The sequence below is a fragment of the Macrobrachium nipponense genome, chromosome 25, assembly GCF_015104395.2.
Source record: "Macrobrachium nipponense isolate FS-2020 chromosome 25, ASM1510439v2, whole genome shotgun sequence".
Taxonomy (NCBI): domain Eukaryota; kingdom Metazoa; phylum Arthropoda; class Malacostraca; order Decapoda; family Palaemonidae; genus Macrobrachium; species Macrobrachium nipponense.
In genome coordinates, this window is record NC_087214.1 from 63,966,540 (window position 1) to 63,990,458 (window position 23,919).

The following is a 23,919-nucleotide window of genomic DNA, read 5'->3' on the forward strand; positions in this document are numbered from 1 at the left end:
GGACGCAGTGTTACCATGCGCGAACACCAAGGCGGATGGACAGATGGAAAAAACAGAGTATAGATGTTCACTGAAACCAAAAGTTATTGAATAAAACAGACAAGAACTGTCAAAACTTTTGATACCCTGTGAACAACAACAACAACAAAAAACTGAATAAAATACACTCTACAGGTTGGTATGTCAATGTATCCATAAAGTACCATATTTTCTCTTATAATAACATCACCATACTAAAGGAAAAAAGGCACTCAGACTTTAAAACTGTCAAGCCTCATTGTGACCCAATGCCATCTACACAGACCTCCAGAATCTGTTGCTCATTTCTAAATGCAATAGGATTGATTTTGGGATGAGGTTCTAATCCCCATACCCAAGTAAACAAGAATTGTGGTCATAATAAAGTAAGATATTTAAAAACTATTTATTTCCCAAGTATATACAAACCCTGGTAAGAAAGTATACTAGAAAGGAATGTTAATGAATATCAGAATACATATATCACAGCTTCCTTAGAAACTACTTTGCAACAGTATATATGAAAGTTAATCCCAGAAACAACCAATGCTTACAATTTATATACCCAAATTTAACAAAGAAGTGTTCCAGCATATATCACCTATGTAAGTTTACATATATACCTTCATGTTTATATTGTTATATTCAGGTATAAAATCCAGTACATTAGTTTTAACTGTCCATATACAAATTGATTCTTTCTTACAATCTTAATAACTGTCTAGCTGCAGTGAACATTATTAAATTTTGACTAGCAAATGTTTAGCAATGTCTCCAATGCCCAAAAGTAAAGGCTTCTAAATATTTAATGTTGTTCTTAAGTCCGTGAATAATGGCTTTACAATATTCAATACTAAACTTCCTTCCCCATCAATTATTAACCTTAGTGCCAATAAGAGCTTTGATAATTAAGTCAACAGATGGCCTGTCACTTGGCGTTTTACTTCTGTAAGCAAAAAGCAACCTGCCCTCTTTATCCAAGATGAAATCTCCACCCATCTGATGAGGATCATCTTTTATATCAGCATACGCCTGGGGAAGAGGCTCGTTCTTTGCCAGTTTTCCCCCGTAGTAGCTTAAGGAGGCTGCATTCCAAACAAGATCAATTGATCTGGAAAAAAAGGAACACAAATTCTAGAGTGCAGCATTAGAGACTTCCCTTACCAGTTATGGTGGTGAAGAAAATTGTCTTTGACATTCTTGCTGACCTTTTGCCCTCAAGCCTCATGGGAAGTGACAGAAGAGAAGACCAATGAATACCGCACATAACTAATGGTAGACCAGATCTAGTCTGATATTTACATAAGGGTGTAATGCTTCTTGAAAAAGCCAAGCTTTTCTGTCTTAATAGTCTAACTTATTTCGCAACCACTGTTAATCTTTGTTTTTGTGTGTTTCTTTACTTACATACCACCATCATCTGCTTTTGAAAGTCCTTCATTTCATTATTTTCTTTTTATAAATATGAGCATTATGTGGAAGTTTGCTTACATAATTAATGGTCTGTGAGGCTTGTTACATCTGAATATAAACCCACTTTGTGTAGTGAAAATACTAAGACCTTATCTCGGTATACATTTTCTCTTTGCTAATATTCCTGTTCCTTCCCCACTAATACCAGCAGAGACACTTTACAAAAAAATTTACAAAAAGACAAAATCTGTCAACTTAATAAACATACTGCTCCTGAAAAACAACATAAGATTTACCAAAGCTTGGAAAGCTTTTTAGGAATCTATGCTCCATGCAGGTGTACATGTGCATGCATTTAGTGTGACAGTGTACATATACTAGTTTCTTTCTATAAGCTATCCTCTCAAAATTATTCTAATTATTATTACTACTACTTCTACATTATCATTGCTACTACTACTACTACGTACAACAGTCGACCTCCACTATTCGCGAACTATAGATTCGCAGACTCACGTAGTCGTGGATTTCTCTGTGGACCTTATATACCCATTATTCGCGGGAAATTCACGTATTCACTGTATTTTTCTGAGAAATATCCACAAATTACTGAATTTTCATATCAATTTCATGATTAAATGTATTTTTTGAGATAAAACAAGTAAAAAAACCAGGTGCAAGCATTTTTTTTTTTCTAGTTTGAACTAATAAAATTGGCAGTTATAAGCATTTTTAAAGTGGTTTTAAGTATTAACGGATTCTAGCTTTTGCGGGGGCGGGGGGGGGGGGGGGGGGGGGGGGGGGAGAGGCCTGCCGGTACACATCCCCTGCAAATACGGGAGTTCCACTGTACAACCAATACCATTTACTTGGGACTGCCTTCTCAGTGATCATATCTCAACTCTCTTCACAAGACTCCAAGATCTTACATACAGAAATATATTTCCCATACACTGCTTCTACCACTTACAGTTCCACAGTCTTCATACTAATGATCTTTTGCCAGTGTTAGACAGAGGCAATGTACCTGTTCATGATTAATTGGTGGTGATATAGGACTTGGGAAACTAAGGGCCAACAATAACATGCAATCAAAATTGCAATATGGATCTACTTTGGAGAGCATGGAAAATATCACTGCCTTAAATCCGTGAATACACGTATCGCACTTCCTGTGACCTTTGATGCTCATCCTAATCAATCAACTACCTAAAGAATAAAAAGACAACACTGATAAAGCTACAAGAGCCTTCTTTCAAATATAGTAGATATCCACGGGCACATTATTATAAGGTAGTTTTGCCATCTGCTGGTACAGTGGTATCTTTATATCCCACAGGTATACTTTTGGTTTTGAGATTTTGTTATATTTTTGTTGGACTTCTTTCAGCCAAAACCTTCATTGTTCACTGGGCTGGCTTTCAGTTTGTGCTAACTTCTCACTATGACTAGAAGGATGATCAGTGACAAAGCTATACTACTTCAATTTCAGACAAGACTAAGCGAATGATGAAAATCCAAAAGCAGGAATGAGGAATAAAATACCCTAAAACCCAACATTTAGCAATCATTTTAGACTATGTAATGCTCCGAATATTTTAGCATTTCTCTTCCCAAACAGTCTAATATTCAAATTCAAGCAACAGTGCAAGTATACAGTAATCATTGGTCAAATACTAAAGGTAACTGAAATATAATAAAAAATTAATACTGCATACAATAAAATTCAGAAAGGGACTGACAGAATAAAAAAAAGTACACAGCTGCCCACTACAAACTATATACATCACACCATAATGATATGTCAACTGAAGCCTTCATTTTACTAGTATTTCAAACAATATAGAAAACAAAGCAGTCCTAGCATATCAGTACATTGAATTCTTCAAGAGGTATATACCAAGGCTCTTGGTAATTTCCATAAACTAAAATAAAAAAGCAATACTATCTGAAAGTTACCACTTTGTATTCTCATATCAATAATAGTGACTCAAAATACTCTTCATATCACAAAAAGGCTTGAACACAACATACCTTCTGAGACCCAGAGCCTTGTATAAAGCACGAGATGGATTAGTGAAGTAAGGGAAAGGACAGTTAGTCTCTAACAACCATCTTTCGGCACCGACAACATCTCCAAAAGTTACAACAACTACCTGACAGCCAGCTGCAGAAAGTTCCTCCTAAATGGAAAAAAAAAAAGTTCAAATCAACATCACCAAAGCAAATACTAACAGATTAATTTGCTGATGCAATGTCACATTAATATGAAAATACAGAACAATCAGTTACACTGCCATAAAACTATTACTTGCCTCTCATAACAAGCAACTGGAGAACTGAGATTGCATGTTAATAAAATATCATTAACTTTACTCTTTAAGGGGGCCGGCCGGAACCCCTATACATGATGGTATTGGGTGAAAAATGCAGTCATGAAAAAATTCATGGAGCTTCATTTGGCAATTAAGAATATGTATACGAAATATTTCGTCAAAATTCCTCTTACTTTCGTAGTTACAGGGTAATTAGTTAACGTAACTCAATAAGCCTAAAACATTGATCCGTACAAGAAAATGCAATATTTCTTCTATTACCGTAAATTTTGATAATTATTGTCAAAGAAATTGGGAGAAATGGCATCTGCAGACATTCCCAGAGTCGAGAAGGGAGACTTCACTTCAGTCAGCTACCAAGTCCAACCATCAGTGCGAGCACAAACTTCAAGTACTCTACATGTTCGATTTCACCTCTGACATTCGCTTGCTTTTACGTATGTTTATGTATGTTTCGGCAAGAATTTCATCATGCCAATGAGGAAAAGACAAGGAAAACATCACGCTAACATACAGACGAAGAAAAATCACTCAAGTATTATTACAGAATATCATAATATACGCGTAGTTAGTGAAGAGAGAGGGGAGGGTTGGTAGTAAGGGTTGCGTAGTAACGCCTCCATCTTACCTGACAGCACACATCACACTGTGCCCAAGGCTACGATCTTTGAACAAAGAGATCTTCATTTATGATAAATAACAAAGTTTTGGTTTTTTAATACCCAAAATGGAATATGAAATTCATAATAATCATGATTTATTAAATTGTCTTTGTAAAACGAGAGTACACCTTCGAGTTTCACCTCTGACATTCTCTTGCATTTACGTTTGTTTATCTTTGTTTCGGCAAGAATTTCATCATGCCAAAGAGGAAAATACAAGGAAAACATCTCGCTAACATACAGAAGAAGAAAATTAGCTGTAATAAGCCGAGTTAGTGAAGGGAAGAGAGAGAGAGTTGCGTAGGAAGGAGTGCCCCATTTTGCCTCAAGCAGTGCCCCAGGCTGCAATATATGAGCAAAGGGATCATCATTTATGATTAAATTATGATAAATAAAATAGTTTTGGTTTATTAATACACAAAAAAGAAATATATACATTCATAATAATCATTATTTATTAACACTGTCTTTATAGAAATACGAAGGAAGACTTTGAACGCCCGTATCTCAAAACTATACTTATTGACTTTCAAAATCTATCTTCTCACTTAGTTTTAAAGCTATAACATTGGAATTTGGTATATAACTCAGAAAGACATTATAGAACAATAAAATAGAGCCCTTTTTTCCAATTTTTGTTTCGTCTTTTTTTTTTTATAAATTTTTTTCTCCTGATTTATAGGGTTTATTTTTTTTACCATATTGAAAAATTCATATCTAGCCAAAAAATGACTTTTAGAAAAAAAACTCCTCATTCGATTGGAGGTCTACATCAGGTCTATGTATGGTAGTAATCCCAGGTCTTAATATTAAATATCAAGGAAGGAGATAGAATTTGAAAAATGGTTATTTTCGGGATAAATCGCCCTGGCGTCACAAAACCGAAGGTCAGAGGCGAAAATCATATGCGGTTTGGAGATGTCCCAAGTCACCTTATTAAGTGGTATGAATATCAAAGTCCTGTCCCTAAAAAATGGCATTAGCCGGCCGGCCCCCCTTAATGAGAAGCAGGAATGCAGGACCATTTGTGTACTAACAGGTATGAAAGTCTTGTCAAATCATGTTATAAATTCCATCTATGTTACAACTGATCAAAGCACACACTCTAATTCACTGCACACAGCAGAGTAATCACGAGAATTAAAGAAACCCATGGGCAAAGCTCTTATGATGCAAAAATTATAACCTTCCAATATTTCATTTTATTACCCTAAACAGTTTCACAAAAACTATTATATGAAAAAACTTAGAAAAAAATACACATACAGGCAGTCCCAGGATTACGTCAGGTTCGGGTTATGTCATTCCGGACCTACGGTGTTGCCTCATGGATTTACAGCGTCGTTACCTGCTTTATGACGCTTTAACCTGGACTTATGCCGCATACCATGCTGTAACAGCACTGTAAGTGCTATTTATTCCCTTTATAATTATGATGATTTGAGTTAAGGCGATTCTTGGCAGCTTACAGTGCCTTACTGGGAATGGAACCCCCGCCATAACCTGGGGGCTGCATGTATAATGTACTGTGAAAGTTATTCATGAAAATGCCAAGAAATACCCAAACTTTGTTCCTTTGAAGTTCACGTCCTGTCCTATTTCATTATCATAGCCTAGTTACGGGATTATCATCATTATTATTGCCAATAAATACTTAGAGGAACTGCAAAGGAGAACTACTACAGGAAGACAAAAGGAGGGCTTTCAAAATTACAAATATAGTACAGTGCGTCACCGGCATTAACAGCATTTTACAGCACTGTAACTTGATGTTGCATCAAGTTCTGGTGCTAGTGGCAAGAATAGGCATCAAGTTAACGGCGCTTATGACAATGTAACTTGATGCAATATAAAGTTACAGTGCCAAACATCAACTTACAGTGTCATTAGTGCTGATAATAGCAAAACACAGACTTATTGTCGGGGATCCATTCGAGCGCCGTGCCGTAAGTCTGTGTTTTGCTGTTATCAGCACTCTAATGGCACTGTAACTTTATGCTGCATCAAGTTACATCGTCGTAAGCGTCTGAATTTGTATTTTTTTCTAAGTTTTTTCATATATGAGAGCAAATAACAGCCATTACTTAAGGGAATCTGGGAATGTGACATATAAAGCACTTACAAAAATGGAATGAATATGCTTTTGGACACACTTAGTAATGTTACAGCTGGATAAAATCAGAAGTCTTCAAAAATACAGTATAATATGTCCTGTATAATAGTATAAGCTTGTACAGGCTTTGCATTATACAAGTCATACAATTATTAATATCTATATGCTTGTAGAATCCATGGGTGGCCAAAAAATATTACAAATAACCAGTTTTAACTGTTAACTGGTATTAATGGTGAGTAAAAACCACTGCACTAAAAATAACATTGCCCACATAACCAAAGATTAGAATTTTGGAAAATTCCCATACCTCATAGTGGTGGCTAACTAGTCACAGAGAGAAGTTCTTTTTCTCATCCTGACTTTGTACATAGCTCATGTTTTGTTTAGTTTGCTTTAGTACATTTCAGATCCTCAGGAAACTTGCTTTTGCTTTTAATCACCTCATCAATTTTTGACCAAAGGTAGTATTATAACAACACACTCAGAAATTAAACCGTGGGCAGATGTATGTCTATGACATTTATTATTTCAAAACAATAATATATTGTAATCATTTTATAATCATACTATGCCTTCCACATGTGCATGTGTATTATACTAAAGTTTCCCCGTCACAAAACAGTTATGATTATATACAGAGCCTACCTAATGTGCAATGTATATATATATTTCAGACCACTTGCTTGTAATAGTATATAAAACTGAGAGCAAGCAATTCACAATACTATCCTAAATCACAATCACATCTCTAATAATCATGCTGGGAGGCTGTGAGAACAGCAGGTAGATCATCATGAGTACTCCCCTATTCCTAAAACCAAAGAACAGAGAGGGCGTGACGTCTCCCATGTGATCTAGGATTAACAGCCTGCCTTCCTGATGATGAATTCATTTAGTGTCAGTGTTCCAACTTCAGCAGCTCATTCAGTAAACAAAGAATAAGGTTGGTAGCTCCTATGAACAAAACCAATTACTCTGCATGAAAACTACATAAAGTATTAAAAAACTTTTTATACATTCCATTTGCATGAATCAATGTATTTAAAGGAGTTCCACTCCTCCTCCCTTTCTCCCTTTCTGACAACTTACTACAGTACTGCTATACCATCTTGCATTTAGGCTTACAGGTCTGGTTAAACTCTTTTATTCTACTCGATTCCATTTTGCTTTGCAGGTAACAACCAAATAGTAAAAGGATCAGAGCACAATGCAAGTGTGAGAAAAAATTACCTCTACAAATAGGCTTTTGCGCTCACTCATCGAATAATGTCAAAATAGTGCCACTTTGAGGTACTCTGGAATTCCAAGCATCTTCTAACTCCCAACTTATGGGAGACTTTGTTACGACAATAAGTAATCTGTACTCAGGAAAAAATATAAACATTTCAGAATTTTATCTTCAGTATTTCTCATGAGTTCCGTAATAGTCAGATCTTACCTGATACCAAAAGACTTGCAAACAGCTAAACTAGCTTAACAGTATTATTATACATGTATACTTCACTAAACCTGCACTCATTCTCTTGCATCCTGTTTAATCTTTGACATTACCTGCTTTCCTGCCAGCTCGCGGACATGGTTACGTCAGGGTAGTCAAGCAAAGTGCCTGTTTAGCACCAGCAATGTTGAGGTCTGACCAAAGGAAGACAAGATATCCTTCAAATTAATCACTTTATAATTTGAAGTTCTGGCCTTCTCATCATCTTGAGCGACAGACAAAGAGGTACAGTTCCCACTGCTTTCTCCTCCTGCTGGGACACAAGTAAAGGAGATCTCCTTGTTTATGATATCTCCTGTGTTTGGCATAACATAATCTCTTTCTGTGAACTCCTTTGCCTCTACTGATCTTAAGAAGTCACTCCAATCAGCCTGTAAAGAATTGTTTATCAATACGTATCTATGAAAACAAGTTCCTATAATAGATATAAGATGAAATTTTTTGTGTTTAATTATAAAATACAGTATGAGCATTACCAGACTACAAAGCAAAGGGTGATGTCACATGGGTGGCTATATGACTTTTCTAATACATTCAACATTTGTCTGAAATACTGGACTTCATTATGAAAACTTACACCAAAATAATTGAAACTCCAAAATAACTGAAACTAAGTTTGTACTCTTAATTTATTATATTTCCTGACCATAACTTGATTATGCATCGTATAAAAGCAGGATATTCGCAAATGGTTACCTTATAGTATTTACAAATCAATGTTCACATTTATTTTCAGAAAAAAAGCTTTTAGAAACTAGTACTCTCTTACTCTGTATGACAAAATGGGAATCCCTCAATAAATAAGACCCTGTAATATAAAGATACCTCTACATCCAAAAGTTTTTCAGCTGCTTTTGTGACTTCTAAACACTGCTGACCAATAGCGTTCTCCAAGGACTCTCGATCTTCATAACCACTCCTGAAAATAAGAACATTTTGAACTTATTAATAAAATGGTTAATTACATAAATAAGTAAATAGTGTACTGTGCTGTGTACAGTAATTGATAATAAGCAAATAAAGTAATGAAACTGTGCTTTAGCAATAACTCTAAAAAACATATATTAAAGAAATCAGTAAATCATCATCTTTAGTGCAAAGTGGGCCACTGAAACTTATAAAATGACATGTAATGCTACATAGTGCACTGGTTTGTAATCATAAAAATATTATGTAACTCATTCATGGACAAATAGACAACAGAAAAAAGCAAGTCCTGGAATGCAGAATTAACCTTCATCTCAAGGCTAGCAACGAAGAGGCTTCAGCTGAATGAAGGACCTACAACAATGGGGAAAGAGTCAGTGGAATCATAAGGCCATGATACTAAAGGCCAATATAACCCCCAGGAGTGACATGAATTTTATCTCATGTGAAAAAACTGGAAGGGTCAAGAACTTAGGCAGTCTTAAGTTGGACAATATTGACATGACGAGATGGCATTGTAGAGGAAACTTCGTGAGATAAGACTAGTCTTGACAGTTGTGGAAGTGTCACGATGAGATGAGGAAGTCAGAAGAATCATTGAGGTGCTGAATGCACAACATTTATAAACCAGTCGCTGAGTGCGGAGAGACCATTTATTTACTGTCAACCCCATACACCCTGGCCAAGTCTTCTCAGAGAATCACTGCTTGCCCCTAAATGAAGAACACTAAAGTGTATCCTTATATAAAGATAACATAATGGCGCTGCCTAACTTACCATCCTTGCCCACATAATGATGAAGTGTGAAAGAAAGTTCAAGTTTTCCATAAACTAGAGCAAATATTGGAGGATACAAATCACAATAGGAAAATAAAGAATATCTGAAAGCAATTAAAGCTAATATACCAGATAAAGAACAGCTAATACAGATATGAAGAACCAAAGGTAACCATTACCGTCTGTATTGGAAATATAGCAAAATATTTACAAACCCCTCTGATAGAGACTAAAGAAAAAAGAAAAAGGTAACCGAGACTAAAGGAAAAGGTAACTTACTCCACAAAGCTCCCAAGCTAAATGAAGGCAAAAACTCAAAACCAAGTAAAAATCACACACTGAAATAACAAAAATACTGTATTGTTAAGTATGAAAATGTTATTGTTATAATACAATTAAGTTTGTTCATACTTACCTGGCAGATATATATAGCTGTATTCTCCGAAGTCCGACAGAATTTCAAAACTCGCGGCACACGCAGGGGTGGGGGGCGGCCAGGTGGTAGTACCCATTCCCGCCGCTGGGAGGCGGATATCAGGAACCATTCCCATTTTCTATTCATATTTATCAGTGCCACTGTCTCCTGAGGGGAGGTGGGTGGGCACTTAATTATATATCTAAAAATTTTTTTTTTTTGTTTTTTTTTTATCTGCAGGTAAGTATGAACAAACTTAATTGTATTATAACAATAACATTTTGTTCATGAGACTTACTTGGCAGATATATATATAGCTGAATCCCACCTTCGGATGGTGGGAAGAGACAGAATAGGATTTGTAGGAAACTTAACTTAAGTAGATGATATACACCTTGGTTCCTCACCTGTTAGCAAAGTAGACTTCTGTGATTACTGTCACTACAGCCTGCTTGTGCTTAATCAGAGTTGCCAGCCAGGTGGAGACCTGTAGTGCTGGTGCGCTCTGAATGCTCTGTCAACGGGACGTGACCTCAATGTGACAAGAGCATAGAGCCATACAAATGAGGGCAACGAAGCAACTGACCACCACCTGACCAACTAACAAAGACCCCCTGAACACTAAGCTAAAAGATGGGAGGTCTTCACCAAAGCCTCACCACAACCAAAAAACACATCACTAAAACTAACCTAAACCTAACTAAGGGATAGGGAGAGAGCTACCTTCAGACCCCAAGACTGTGTCTGCAGAAACGTATGGCCCAAGAGAACAACAGTCCTCGTATATCGTTCTCACATCTCTCAAGTAGTGTGAGGCGAATACTGAATTGCTCCTCCAAAAAGTGGCGTCAAGGATGTCCTTGATCGACATGTTCCTTTGGAAGGCAAGCGAGGTTGCAACAGCTCTGACCTCGTGAGCTTTCACTCGCAAGAGGCTCAAATCGATCTGTGTGTAAGACGAATGAGCCTCTTTAATGACGTCCCTCAGAAAGAACGCCAGAGCGTTCTTGGATAACGGTATATCGGGTCGTTTAACCGAACACCAGAGATTATCTGAGGGACCTCGTACTTCTTTAGTCTTGTGGACATAAAACTTTAGAGCCCTGACAGGGCACAGGACTCTCTCAGGTTCTTGGCCCACAAGACTTGTCATACCCTTGATTTCGAAGCTCCTTGGCCAAGGGTTCGAAGGGTTTTCATTCTTTGCTAAGAAAGTGGGACTCAAAGAGCAGACAGCATTGTCCCCTTTGAAGCCCACTCTCTTACAAATGGCTTGAATTTCGCTAACTCTCTTCGCCGTCGCCAGAGCAGTTAGGAAAAGAGCCTTCTTAGTCAAGTTCCTAAGAGACGCTTCATGTAGCGGTTCGAAAGGACTCGACATTAACAGTCTAAGGACTAAATCCAGGTTCCAAGAAGGAGGCCTCGCCTGAGGTATCTTGGATGTCTCAAAGGATCTCAGGAGATCGTGAAGATCCCTGTTATCAGACAGGTCTAGTCCTCTGTGTCGGAAGACTGCCGACAGCATGCTCTTATATCCCTTGATGGTCGGTGGGACCGCCAGCTTCTGCACATTTCTTAAAAATAGCAGGAAATCGGCTATCTGGCTCACAGAGGTAGAGGAGAGGAAATTCCCTCCCTCCTTTCTACACCATGCCCTGAAGGAAGCCCACTTCGACTGGTAAACAGCTCTCGAGGACGTTCTCCTAGCGTTGGCGATCGCCTTTGCAGCTGCTTTAGAAAAACCTCTCGCTCTGGCCAGTTTTTCGATAGTCTGAACGCAGTCAGACCCAGAGCGGAGAGGTTTCGGTGATATCTTGCGAAGTGGGGCTGTCTGAGTAGATCTTTCCTCCAGGGCAATGTCCTCGGAAAGTCTATGATGAATGACATTACCTCTGTGAACCATTCTTTCGCGGGCCACATCGGGGCGATCAGGGTCAACCTCGTCCCCTCCGATGCCGCGAACTTCCTTACTACTTCCCCCATGATCTTGAATGGCGGGAAGGCATATAAGTCCAGGTTCGTCCAGTCCCAGAGCAGAGCGTCTATCGCGACTGCTCCCGGATCCAGCACAGGAGAGCAATAAAGAGGCAACCTCTTTGTTCTCGAAGTCGCAAATAGGTCGACTGACGGACACCCCCACAGTCTCCAGAGCTCTCGACAGACGTCCTGGTGCAACGTCCATTCCGTCGGCAGGATCTGATCTTTGTCGGCTGAGAAGGTCTGCTCTGACGTTCTGGACTCCTGCGATAAACCTCGTCAGGATCCTTATCCGTCTCGCATACTGCCCACAGCAGAATCTCCTCGCTAAATAAAACAGAGGACGTGAGTGTGTACCTCCCTGCTTCTTTAGGTACGCCAGGGCTGTGGTGTTGTCCGAGTTGACTTGGACTACTTTGCTCTGCAACCTTTTGTTGGAAGAACTGTAGCGCCAGAAAAACCGCCGCTAGTTCCTTTACATTGATGTGCCAGGACACCTGTTCCCCCCTCCAGGTGCCTGACACTTCCTCCCCTCCTAGTGTTGCTCCCATCCCGACACCGAAGCGTCGGAAAACAACACTAGGTCTGGGCTCAGAAGCTTTAGGGACAACCCCTCTGAAACTTCCGAGGATCTAACCACCATCTTAGATGGTTCTTCACCGATTTGGTGATGAAAAGGGTCGCATCCAGATCCTCTCTGACTCTCCAATCGTCTGCTAAGAAAAACTGGAGAGGTCTGAGGTGTAGTCTTCCCAGGGAAACAAACTTTTCCAGCGAGGAAATGGTTCCCAGCAGACTCATCCACTCCCTCGCCGAGCAAGCTTCCTTCCCCAGGAATGCCGAGACTTTCTCTAAGCCTTGCAGCTGTCGTTCCTGGGACGGAAACGCTCGAAAAGCCACTGAATCCATCTGAATCCCCAGATACACGATGGACTGTGTTTGGGGTCAGATGCGACTTTTCGAGGTTGACTAGAAGTCCCAGGGACTTCGCCAAGGCCAACGTGAAGTGAAGGTCCTTCAGACACCTTTCTTCTGACGATGCTCTGATAAGCCAATCGTCGAGATACAGGGACATTCTTATTCCTGCAGAATGTAACCATCTCGCTACGTTCTTCATGAGCATGGTAAATACCATCGGAGCCGTGCTTAAACCGAAACAAAGGGCTCGGAATTGCCAAACTTTGTCCCTTAGCATAAACCTCAGAAACTTTCTTGAAAGAGGGTGGATAGGCACGTGAAAGTATGCGTCCTGTAGGTCCAAGGACACCATCCAGTCGCCCGGTCTTAGGGCTCTAGAAACCGACTGAGGTGTTTCCATCTTGAATTTTTTCTTTTCTACGAAAAGATTCAGGCTGCTTACGTCCAAGACTGGACGCCACCCCGACGACTGTTTTGGTACCAGGAAAAGTCTGTTGTAGTATCCTGGTGACCCCAGGTCTAAGACCTGCTCCACCGCTCTTTTCGTGATCATTTGTTCCAAAAGATCTAAAAGAACCTGCTGTTTCTCCCCTTGATACGACGGGGAAAGATCTCTGGGAGTCGTTGAAAGAGGAGGAGGGTCTACAAAGGGGATCTTGTACCCCTGTTCTACTATCTTGAGGGACCACGCATCTGTATCTCTCTCTCTCCACGCCCCCGCAAAGAACTTTAGCCTGGCTCCGACAGGCATCTGAAGGACTTTCGTCTCATTTAGAGGATTTAGGTTTGAAGGAACCTCTTCCTCTTGCAAGTCCTCTCCCTCGAGGAGCAGCTCTCGAGGGAGGAGCGCTACGAAAGGGTTTAACCTTCCTAGGAGGTCGTCCAGACGACGACGTGATCGGGACTGCAGGAGTTCTAGAAGACTGGGCCAAGAGTTTTCTGGTAGCCTTCTCTGTAGGCTCACTGCCAGGTCCCTTACCATAGCCTGGGGAATAGAATGGCTCGAAAGAGGTGCAAAGAGAAGCTCTGCTTTCTGCGATGCAGAAACAGACTTCGCTGTGAAATTGCATAAGAGCGCTCTCTTCTTGAGGAAAGCAGTGCCGAAATGAGACACTAACTCTTCCGAACCATCCCTGACGGCCTTGTCCATGCATGACAACACATTGGACAGCTCCCCCAGACTCAAAGAATCAGGACTCCTAGATTGAAGATCCAGGACTCCTAGGCACCAGTCTAGGAAGTTAAAGACTTCCAGAGTCTTTAACAGACCTTTCATGTGATGGTCGATCTCCGTTGGTGTCCAAGAAATCTTCGCGACGACAAAAGGGATCTTTTCTGGGCGTCTACCAGACTAGCAAAGTCCCCTTGGGAAGAAGACGGGTATCTTAATTCCTACTTCCGATTTGGTCTCATACCAAATGCCGCCTCTCCCACTAAGTCTAGAGGAAGGGAGGCATGGGCGAAAGTCGACTTGCCCTGATCCTTCCGACGTTCCATCCAGTCCTGCAATTTCTTGAATGCTCTCTTAGTGGACAAGGAAGTCTTCATCTCCACTACTTCGAAACCTTGCCGACTTCGAAGACGAAAACTGAGAGGGCGGAGACTTAGGATGCTGCAGGCTGGAACTTCTCCCCAAACAAGGAACGTAAAAGTCGTACCAGCACCTTGTAGTCGGAAACCGACGAAACTGACGGCTGATCTTCGTCCACTGAGTCAGCCGGACTACTATGTTCTCCTTCCTCCCGAAGAGGCAAAGGAGATCGAACCTCTGGAGAGGGCGTGCGCCCCACGGGTCTAGCCTTCAACAAAGGCTTTCGAGGAAGACTAACATCCGCCTCTTCAAGGCGACCGACCTTCCGTCGATCTTTAGAGCTCGAACCACGAAGAGCGTCCTGACCTCGCTGCGCGTCAAGAGAGGAAACTCCAAGTCTCTCTCGAGGAGCCGTCCTTACGTTTGGCGCTCAAGCGTCCAGCTTTCGCTTTCAAAGCGTTCCTTTCTGATGCGCTCTCAAAAGCCTTCTCCATAGGCCAAAAGCGTTCAAAAATCAAAGCAACCCGACGAGCCGTCTTCAAAAAGCGTCCTGCCGAGCGTCCTCAAACGCGTCCTCCAAGGCGTCCTGTCGAGCGTCCTCAAAAGCGTCCCGACGTGCTGGCGGAGACAGCGACGAACGAGGAGACAGAGAAGGAGACTGCCTCGTCCTCTTGACAGGCAGTCTAGCGTCCTTCCTTCGCTTAGGCTCAACTGCTGCTGGGCGAGTCTTCCGAGCCATTAAGGTCGACAATTGGTCTTGAAGCGACGCAAGAATACTCTTCGTAGGTGAAGAACCGAGAGGAGGTGAAGGGCTGCGCTTGCGAGAAGACGAGGGGCGGGGGGACGCCTCCTTCCTTCTCACGGGAACAGCAACCTGCCTCTCCGAGGCGCGAGAGAAGCGCTTCTCAGCGTCGTCCTCGGACGACGTCCTACCTCTCTTCTGTGGAGGAAACGCGTCATACGACGCAGGCGAAGACCGCAACGAGAGCGGAGAGAGGGGACGCAAAGCGTCCTCCCTAGGAAAAGTCCATTTCAACGGACGCGAGTCACTCGAGAGCTCCACCCCCCTTGCGCGGGGAGGGCGCCTCGGAGGACGAAAAAACAGTCCTTTAGGATGCGAGCCTGAGCACGCTCCTTGGCAGCCTGGGAAGTAGCAACAGGTCCTGCCGAAGGGACGCCAGATCGGTGGGGAGCCCCCACCCGTAACCCTCTTGCGGCTTTCGACATGCCCACTCCATGAGGTCTGGGAGTCCGACAGAGGTCTAGACCTAGAGGCATTATGGGGGTGGGGCCGATCTGACGCCCCCTCCACAACATAGGGGCACGATCACACACTTTAATCGAGCCGTTTTCAAGGGCCAACACTTTGGACTCTAGAGTGCGCAATGACTCTAGAATCAGAGAAAGGGCATTACCTTCTCCAGACACAGAACTAGGGCCCTCAGGCAACAACACAGGATTAGGTGTAGCAAATTCTACTGGTGTTAATATAGGAGAAATGTTACTTCCCTTACCTTTCGTAGAACCGCTTTTAGAGGAAGACCTCCTGATCCTATCGCGCTCCAACTTACGTCGATAGGATTCATACACCTTCCATTCATCCTCAGTCAAACTTTTGCATTCAATGCAACGATCAACCAGCAAACAGACATGCCCCCTACACCCCATACATACTGTGTGGGGGTCTACCGATGCTTTCGGTAGCCTCACCTTGCAATCACTCCTCACACACACTCTGAAGCTCACTGAACTTGATCCCGAACATCACGTTCATATAAAAGCCAATCCAAAATCCAAAAAACAGTCCACTATCGCGTATGCCAATCCAACAATCCAGAGTCAAAACCAAAAGACAATCCAGATACTTATAACGAGTTAAATCCAAAAATCCTGGGCGGAGGTCTGTAAACAGGTGTTTACCGACCGGCGACAGAAAAAAATATGAATAGAAAATGGGAATGGTTCCTGATATCCGCCTCCAGCGGCGGGAATGGGTACTAACCACTTGGCCGCCCACTGCGTGTGCCGCGAGTTTTGAAATTCTGTCGGACTTCGGAGAATACAGCTATATATATATCTGCCAAGTAAGTCTCATGAACAAAATACTGAAACACTGAAACCAGCTAGCATTCACAGGAACAGAGAGGTGAAAAGCATACCACCTACGGAAGGGTAAAAGAATGCCAACTTGGCAATACATTCACTAAAAAATAAGTAAATCACATTAAAGTGAAAAAAATACATGAGAACAAATCTGAATGACTGCAAATGAAGACCCTGACACAATATGTAATGGGGGTAGGCAGTAATAATCGTGGGAAGGACAGCACCACAACTGACTTGGCAAAGTCAAGCAGAGAAATGGAGTCTCACCTTCCTAATCAAGAGGCAGGTTTGTGTAACTGGGAACTGGAACCGTTCAAACACAGTAAGGCTAATTACCATGAAGGGCTTGTAATAACAAAATGTAATGTTCTATATAAAGCCATTACATTAGCTGTGGGATTTCATTCATGCAGTAATAATAAAAAAAATATAGTATACAGGCAGTCCCCAGCTTACGAAGGGGGTTCCGTTCTTGAGATGCGTCGTAGGCCAAAAATCGTTGTACGCCGGAAAATCGTAAAAATCCTAAGAAAACCTTACTTTTAATGCTTTGGGTGTATATTAAAAACTATGTAAACTGCATTTTTATTGCATTTTTCATAAAAAACTTTCAAATATTGATTATTTTGCATTTTTGGAGTCATATTTTTTCCGTCAAATCAGCGTCGTAATGAATATAATTGTAAAGTGTCGTAACCTCGGAATGTCGTAAGCTGGGGACTGCCTGAAGGTATGTAATGTGTATGCAATTACTGTACTGCTTCATAAAACAAGTCTATCAACAAAATAAAAAGCAACTATGCATAGCCACCATCAAATGGCAGTCTTTCTTCATGTTTTTACAAGGATCAATTTGCCTTAAGATCTGGTCCGCATCATTATCAACACCCTTTACTTCTATTGTAACTTCCCTTCTCTTGCGTGCACTCTCTGTCAAGCCAGAGATTTCCATGTCTCCTTTCTCTCATGTCTTCCATGAAAGCTCAGTTATACACCTCTTCCAAAACCATAACATACTACTATATTTGTATTCATGTCACCAAACCAAAATCCTCCACTTTTATCACATCATCAAACTACCTCAAAATAATGATTCCTTTTTTCATTTATAGCACTAACATTTTTACCAAAACACCAAGGCATGAATATATATGCACAGTAATCTTGATACCTACATTACTAAGGAAAAACTGGAGAAAAAATACATACTGCTTAAACAGTGCTCCGTAGATTTCTAGTCCACCACACAAGATGCCAATGCCTTCACTTGCAAACTGGCCCTCATTTTCTGCAATAAAAACAATAATGATGATAAACACAAAAATTATATGCATGTCAATATTGGATAGAACATTTTTCTTACTAATATTTCCCCCAGTCGGCTGGATGGTTAGAATTCTAGTCTATCCCAATCAAGCAGAGTAATATCAAATCTGGACAAATAATTTTCCTTATATTGAAAGCCTGAAGTCTCCCATTTTAACCGAGGACCTCATGAGAGCAATGTTATCTAGCTGAATAATAGCTTATGCATTACGTATATTCATTATTCTATACATAATTATCAAATAACAAAACTACTGACTACCCAAGGTGATATGTACTGCTTGGTAACAAAACAGACAAATATATGAGATATATACTGTAACTATAAACATTGCAAATGATGGTGAAATGTCATTAACTTTCATTAATCCAATGTCCAGTTTCTGTCCTCTGTCACTTTAAAGTTTTCATAACCAACACATTAAAATACGTAGCAAGAAAGTCTATTACTAAGCATTCTTTAAGGTTCCATGCCCATAAAAACTGCACAACAAAACCATATATTTCAGTCAATGATCTGTAATCATACTCCTCAATGAATTATCTGAAAATAACATCCCTGCTTTAGATCTGTTGCCTTACCATACCTATTTGGCATCCCATTTTGTTCCTCTAATTTCAGTGTCATTAGTTAATTTCAGTATCATTCGTTATAATAGGCTGCTTTTTAGGATTCTATTTGATTCACTACAATTGGAGTATTGGAGTATCATATAAGAAAGATATCCCTTAATTTCTTGGTCTCCATTCATCATCTGCTTCAATGTCTTTCAGTAATATACTTGTATCTATTTTGAGCTTAAATCTCTAGAATACAATACTTGCCTTTGAATGGTATTGTCTCCATTAAGTTTCATTCAAATGCCTAATGTAACCTGACGAATTGGGGCTAGATATCTCTGTAATACACGTACATACTGTACTTTATATTTTAGTGTTGGTCTCATTATGTATCAAGGTTACCTTAATTCATTCCTGGATTTGTGAAAACTTACCATATATGAAAGATGAAGACTGCAGGTCTTTTGAGGTTTACTGTAGAATTATTTATTTCAAATATTACCTTTTTTATTTACCTGTATATTACAATACATAATCTATAATCACCATTAGCAATGAGAAGTACCTGCACTGCTTCAGTTCAGTGGTTTACGAAAGCTTTAACTGCCTAGGATATCAAAGCAAGGAAAACCGACTTAAAAATAGCAAGAATTGCTGTGATTTACTTATGTTTTCTAGACTGTCCTCACTAAAGAACATAAAGTGATAGTCACCAAGTGGTTTCCCAAAAGGTTACCGTATTTTGCATTTACAGAACCGTTCGCATGGACAATTTCAAAATGAAACTACAGCATTTCATTGTATACAATCTTTATTAATAAATCAGAAAATAACAAGTAAAAGACCTACATTATTTACATAACTACCAACAGTTGCTTCAGCCAAGAGCAACAATTATAAAACTTCAGACAAAAAAATACGGTTTTGGCCTTGAGGAAAAAATTGTGGTGGTAAATTTGTAACAGAGCGCGCTATAGGAATACGTGTATGATGTTATAATTAATTATACACAAAATTTCCACGAGAACATTAAAAAAGTTGAGCTACTTTCTACTAAAACATAAGAACTTTGCACTAACAAAAGATCTGTCTGGCACCATTTGATATAAAAAAAAAATTGGCAGTGTATACACTACAGTAATTAGATATGCAGTACTTTATTTGTTGTTAATTGTGTTTCTTAAACTGAAAAACATCTTTTCTTATTTCTTGAACAAAATATGTGGTGTCCAAACAAATAATCATATCAAGTTCCATACAACCTTAAATTTGGATAAACGGGAGGTCTCCTGGAAGTTGCCAACTGTTCTAAAGTTCCAGTTTTTTCAGCTGTCCCTTAAATCACTTCATATGAAAAAGTTAAATCTTTCCGAGAAACAGTTACTTTCTGGTTCGGGATACTCTTGGAAAATGAAAAGGTGGCTACAGTTTTATAAATTACTCCTGTGTACACATATAATGGGTTAGAAGTCATGTGAAGTAATATTATAGTACTAGGGAAAGCCAATGTTTATGGTATTTTATGGAATGGTTTAATAACTGAAAGCATTGATTTAAAACTCAGTGTGAAGACCAAGTAGTAAAGTGGGATTTAGCATCTACTGAATCTCATTTTACTATTCAAACTTCATACTGGCTTTGAAAACCAATGCCTTCACATTACCAGCATTTGAATTCCTGAAAAAGTAGAAAGCTGGAAATTAATTAGAGATTACATACTGTTAGTCATATGCTTGTATACAACCATCAGCAATTTTGTGACACTCACAAGGACCTCTTCACTATGATACTATCTTACATTATTTCTAGCGAGTTATATGTATACAATGAAATATACTTTCTAACACTTCTGTAATCACAACTTTGCTTTCTAACTGTATCCTGACTTCAAGTAAAGACCTTGTAAAAATATCAGATGGAGAAGCAAGCTAACACACTCGGTCAACCTCTCTTAAACCTGTAACATTGAGACAGATCTAATGAAAGCATAAGCAATAAAAGACAATAGTACTAAGGTTCTCAGTGCTTACACTTTTTAATGGATCCTATGATACAGCTCAAGAGATTCATGTTTCAATACCATTAACTCATCTCAGCATTAGTATACACTATTAAACAGCAACAGTAAAACTGACAGAATGCTGGAGACTTTTGCTACAAGGTTCCAAGTGACAACAATGGTACAAAAGTATAGCTAACTATTTACTTTACTTCCCATATAACAAGTAATGATTAACTGCTTTCAGTTTTGACTGATCACCAGCATCAATGCCCATTTTTTCAAGGAACTTCTTGTATCTTGGTTCATTCTTCAAAACCTCCGTAACTGTTGTGGTGACGATGTGTGGCATTGTGATGTCAGGGTACAGAAAGATGCGATTGTTGAACGTGACGTAGACCAGGGAAGGCACCTACAGGGGAGAAGTCAACCTATGAATTTGTCTGCAGCAATTTTCACAAACGGTTTCATAAAGAAAATGGAATAATCATCTACAAACGGTTTCATAAATGCACTGGGATAATCATTATCAAACAGTTCAACCAGACTACTGAGGTAGAAGCAATAATATACGTATACACAGTGCTAAAAGTATGACAGAAGTTAGCTACTAACAATTTCTGAGACAAGAGTCCTGCCTTTGCAATTACAACATGAACAAAATCTAAAAGCTGAGCTACAACTTCAGAATCAAACAAAGCATATAACTAATTTCTTCAAACAAAGCATATAACTAATTCCTTCAACTAAACAGACTGACCCCTATTAATAGTTTTCAAGCTTTTCTGAGTAATCAACTTGTACTTAATGAGACCACAGACAAGACAATTTCACAGCAAACTTCCAAAATAACTCTGATGTACTCATTTTTATGTACATATTATTACTTGTTTAACGAAGGATAAAGTGCTAAATAGGAGTTTATATCTGCAAAACAATTACTATTGATAAGCAAGACCTCCAAGCTAGAGAAGGGTCTTTGCCCCCTCATCCTCCTTCTCACCAAACAAATGCACTCTCTTGAAGTGCAATAAGACCATAGATAGTATTTACCAACTTAGGAGAGGTGATTAAAAGCAGGCCTTGTTGAATTTTTGTTTAATTCACATGTGAAATATATCTCTTGTAAATAAATTAGCTACACATCCATTCAAATTTCAAACCTGAATCAGCTACATTACTTCGAAGATGGCAATCTACTTGGGACATCTTCAAGCTTCACTCTTCCAACTGTAAGTGCAAAATCAAGTTGTCTCTACTTGGATTATATCACACCTAATGCTTGTTGATATGTCATAAGTAGAATTTCTGGTCTATTTATGTTGGGTTTGGACAGTGCAAGACTAGAGATTTGATAAGAACTTCCAAAGAAGAAGATAACTAATTGACCATCTGTCAACCTATATCAACTAGCCCCATCAGAAAGTGTCTGTGAACCTTACTGTGAGAACCTTTGAATAAAATGTGAGATGCAAAATGTTCATATCACCTCAATGGAGTACTATAGTCTTGCTAAGAAATTAGCTGGTAGACTCTGAGGATCAATACTCTAAACCATAATATGAAAAATTTGTAATCAATTTGTCAAGGGAGAGAATGCAGAGGGACGCCCTAAATAGATTCAGGTCGTCCAGCCACCAACGAAGGTCCTCTCTCACTCTCAAAGCCAGTGGGACCATAAACGGGAGAGTCCCCCGCTGGAAACCAGAATTCCCCCAGTTTCCATTGCAGAGACCGAAGATGAAGACGCCCATGAGGGACCAGCTTCTCCAGGGAAGATAGCACTCCTAGAAGAACCTGCCACTGATGAGCTGACTGATGCGACTTTGAGAGGAAGTTGCGCGCCACAGCCCGCAACTTCTCCAATCTCTGATCCGACGGGAAAACTCTCGCCACTGTCGTATCCATGACCATGCCCAGGTAGAGAATCCTTTGAATGGGTACGAGGTTCGACTCTTCCTGGTTGACTAATATGCCCAGGTCCAGGCAGAACCGAAGAAGATGATCCCTGACTTGCAGCAGCTTTTCCCTGGAAACTGCCAACACCAACCAATCGTCGAGGTACCTCAGCAAACGGATCCCCTGAGCATGGGCCCAACTTGACACGAGAGAACACTTGAGGGGCTGTGGTCAACCCGAAGGACAAGACTTTGAACTCGAAGATCTTGTCCACCAGAGAGAAGCGAAGGAACTTCCTGGACATGGGATGAACAGGGATTTGGAAGTATGCGTCCTTCAAGTCTATTGACAGCATGAAGTCGCCTTCCCTCACGGCTGCCAACACCAAGCGCGGGGTCTCCATCTTGAACCGTGTCTTCCTGATGAAGAGATTCAAGGTGGATAAGTCGATCACAAGCCTCCATCCTCCCAATGCCTTGGGCACCAAGATGTGAATGTAAAACCCCGGGGACGGACGCACTACTTCTGCTATTGCACCCTTGTCCAGCATTTTCTGCACCTCCTCCTGAAGAGCCAAGAACTTCCGAGAATCTGGGGGATACGTCTTCCTGAGCTGCGGCTTGTCCGACAGAGGAGGAGAGAAGTCGAATGGCAACAGGTATCCCACCCGAAGGACATCTACCACCCACTTCTCCGCCCCGTAACACTGCCACTTGGCCCAGTGGCCAGCCAGGCAACTCCCACCCGTGGCGCAGGAGAGGGAGAGGCGCCCAACCTACCGACAGCCCCCTTGACCTCTGCTCCTAAGGCCTCTTCTTGGTTTAAAGGAAGGAGAGCAAAAGGGGCGTTGATCCTGAGACTTGGGCTGTGACGAACGGGAAGGCCCTGCCAAACTCAAGGTCCTCGATGGCCTACCAGGGGACGATCTCCTCGACTGCTGCTGGACCGGGGGAGGAGGGGGGGCCAAAACGTCTCCAAGGGCAGGGCTCTGATTTAGACACGGCCTGGTGCACCAGACGGTCCTTGGTGTCAGCCCGACGTTGGTCTATCGCATTGTCGAGTTCGGTCCGAGGAAACAAAAATTGCGATTCTAACAGGTCACTGTTCCTCAAGGCCAGCAAAGACTCGGTGTCGAGCGACCTCTCCATCCTAGACAAAGTCGCGTCCCTTCTAACCAGAAGAAGATTAGCCCATAAATTGGCACTGAGGTGAGCCAAATAAGAAAACGCCTTGCCCCCGGACTGCAAAAGACTGGCAAGCGAGGCGGCACTCACCAACCCATCAGGGGACCTGTCAGAGGTCCAGCCAAGAAACCGTCTGCAACATGGAGGCCGCCGTAGATTCCAAGGCTAAGGCGTCTTGCGGAGATAAGGATGGAGCCACTGACCTCACCTGTTCCAAAGTCAAACCAGGCTTCAGGCGAATGACGTCTGGGTTAAG

At 40.8% G+C, this 23,919-nt stretch overlaps 2 protein-coding genes across 4 annotated transcripts in view; both read right to left on the reverse strand.

The window, feature by feature from the left end:
- Positions 1–410: 410 nt before the first annotated feature.
- Positions 411–23,919, reverse strand: part of LOC135199463 (mitochondrial inner membrane protease subunit 2-like) — a 61,264-nt gene continuing 37,755 nt past the window's right edge. Inside the window, exons 2-5 of one of the 3 annotated variants that reach the window (XM_064227542.1) lie at positions 17,904–17,982; positions 8,869–8,962; positions 3,466–3,614; positions 411–1,129 (exon numbers count right to left, since the gene is read on the reverse strand). In XM_064227542.1, the coding sequence (XP_064083612.1) occupies positions 889–1,129; positions 3,466–3,614; positions 8,869–8,962; positions 17,904–17,982 (563 nt within the window). In that variant the 3' untranslated portion in view covers positions 411–888. Of the gene's footprint in view, positions 1,130–3,465; positions 3,615–8,096; positions 8,415–8,868; positions 8,963–17,903; positions 17,983–23,919 lie in introns of those variants that run through there. The other 2 variants (XM_064227538.1, XM_064227537.1) reach the window with 2 other exon arrangements.
- Positions 19,375–23,919, reverse strand: part of LOC135199462 (KICSTOR complex protein ITFG2-like) — a 31,873-nt gene continuing 27,328 nt past the window's right edge. Inside the window, exon 2 of the mRNA XM_064227536.1 lies at positions 19,375–20,992. Within this exon, the coding sequence (XP_064083606.1) occupies positions 20,789–20,992 (204 nt within the window). The 3' untranslated portion in view covers positions 19,375–20,788. The remainder of the gene's footprint in view (positions 20,993–23,919) is intronic.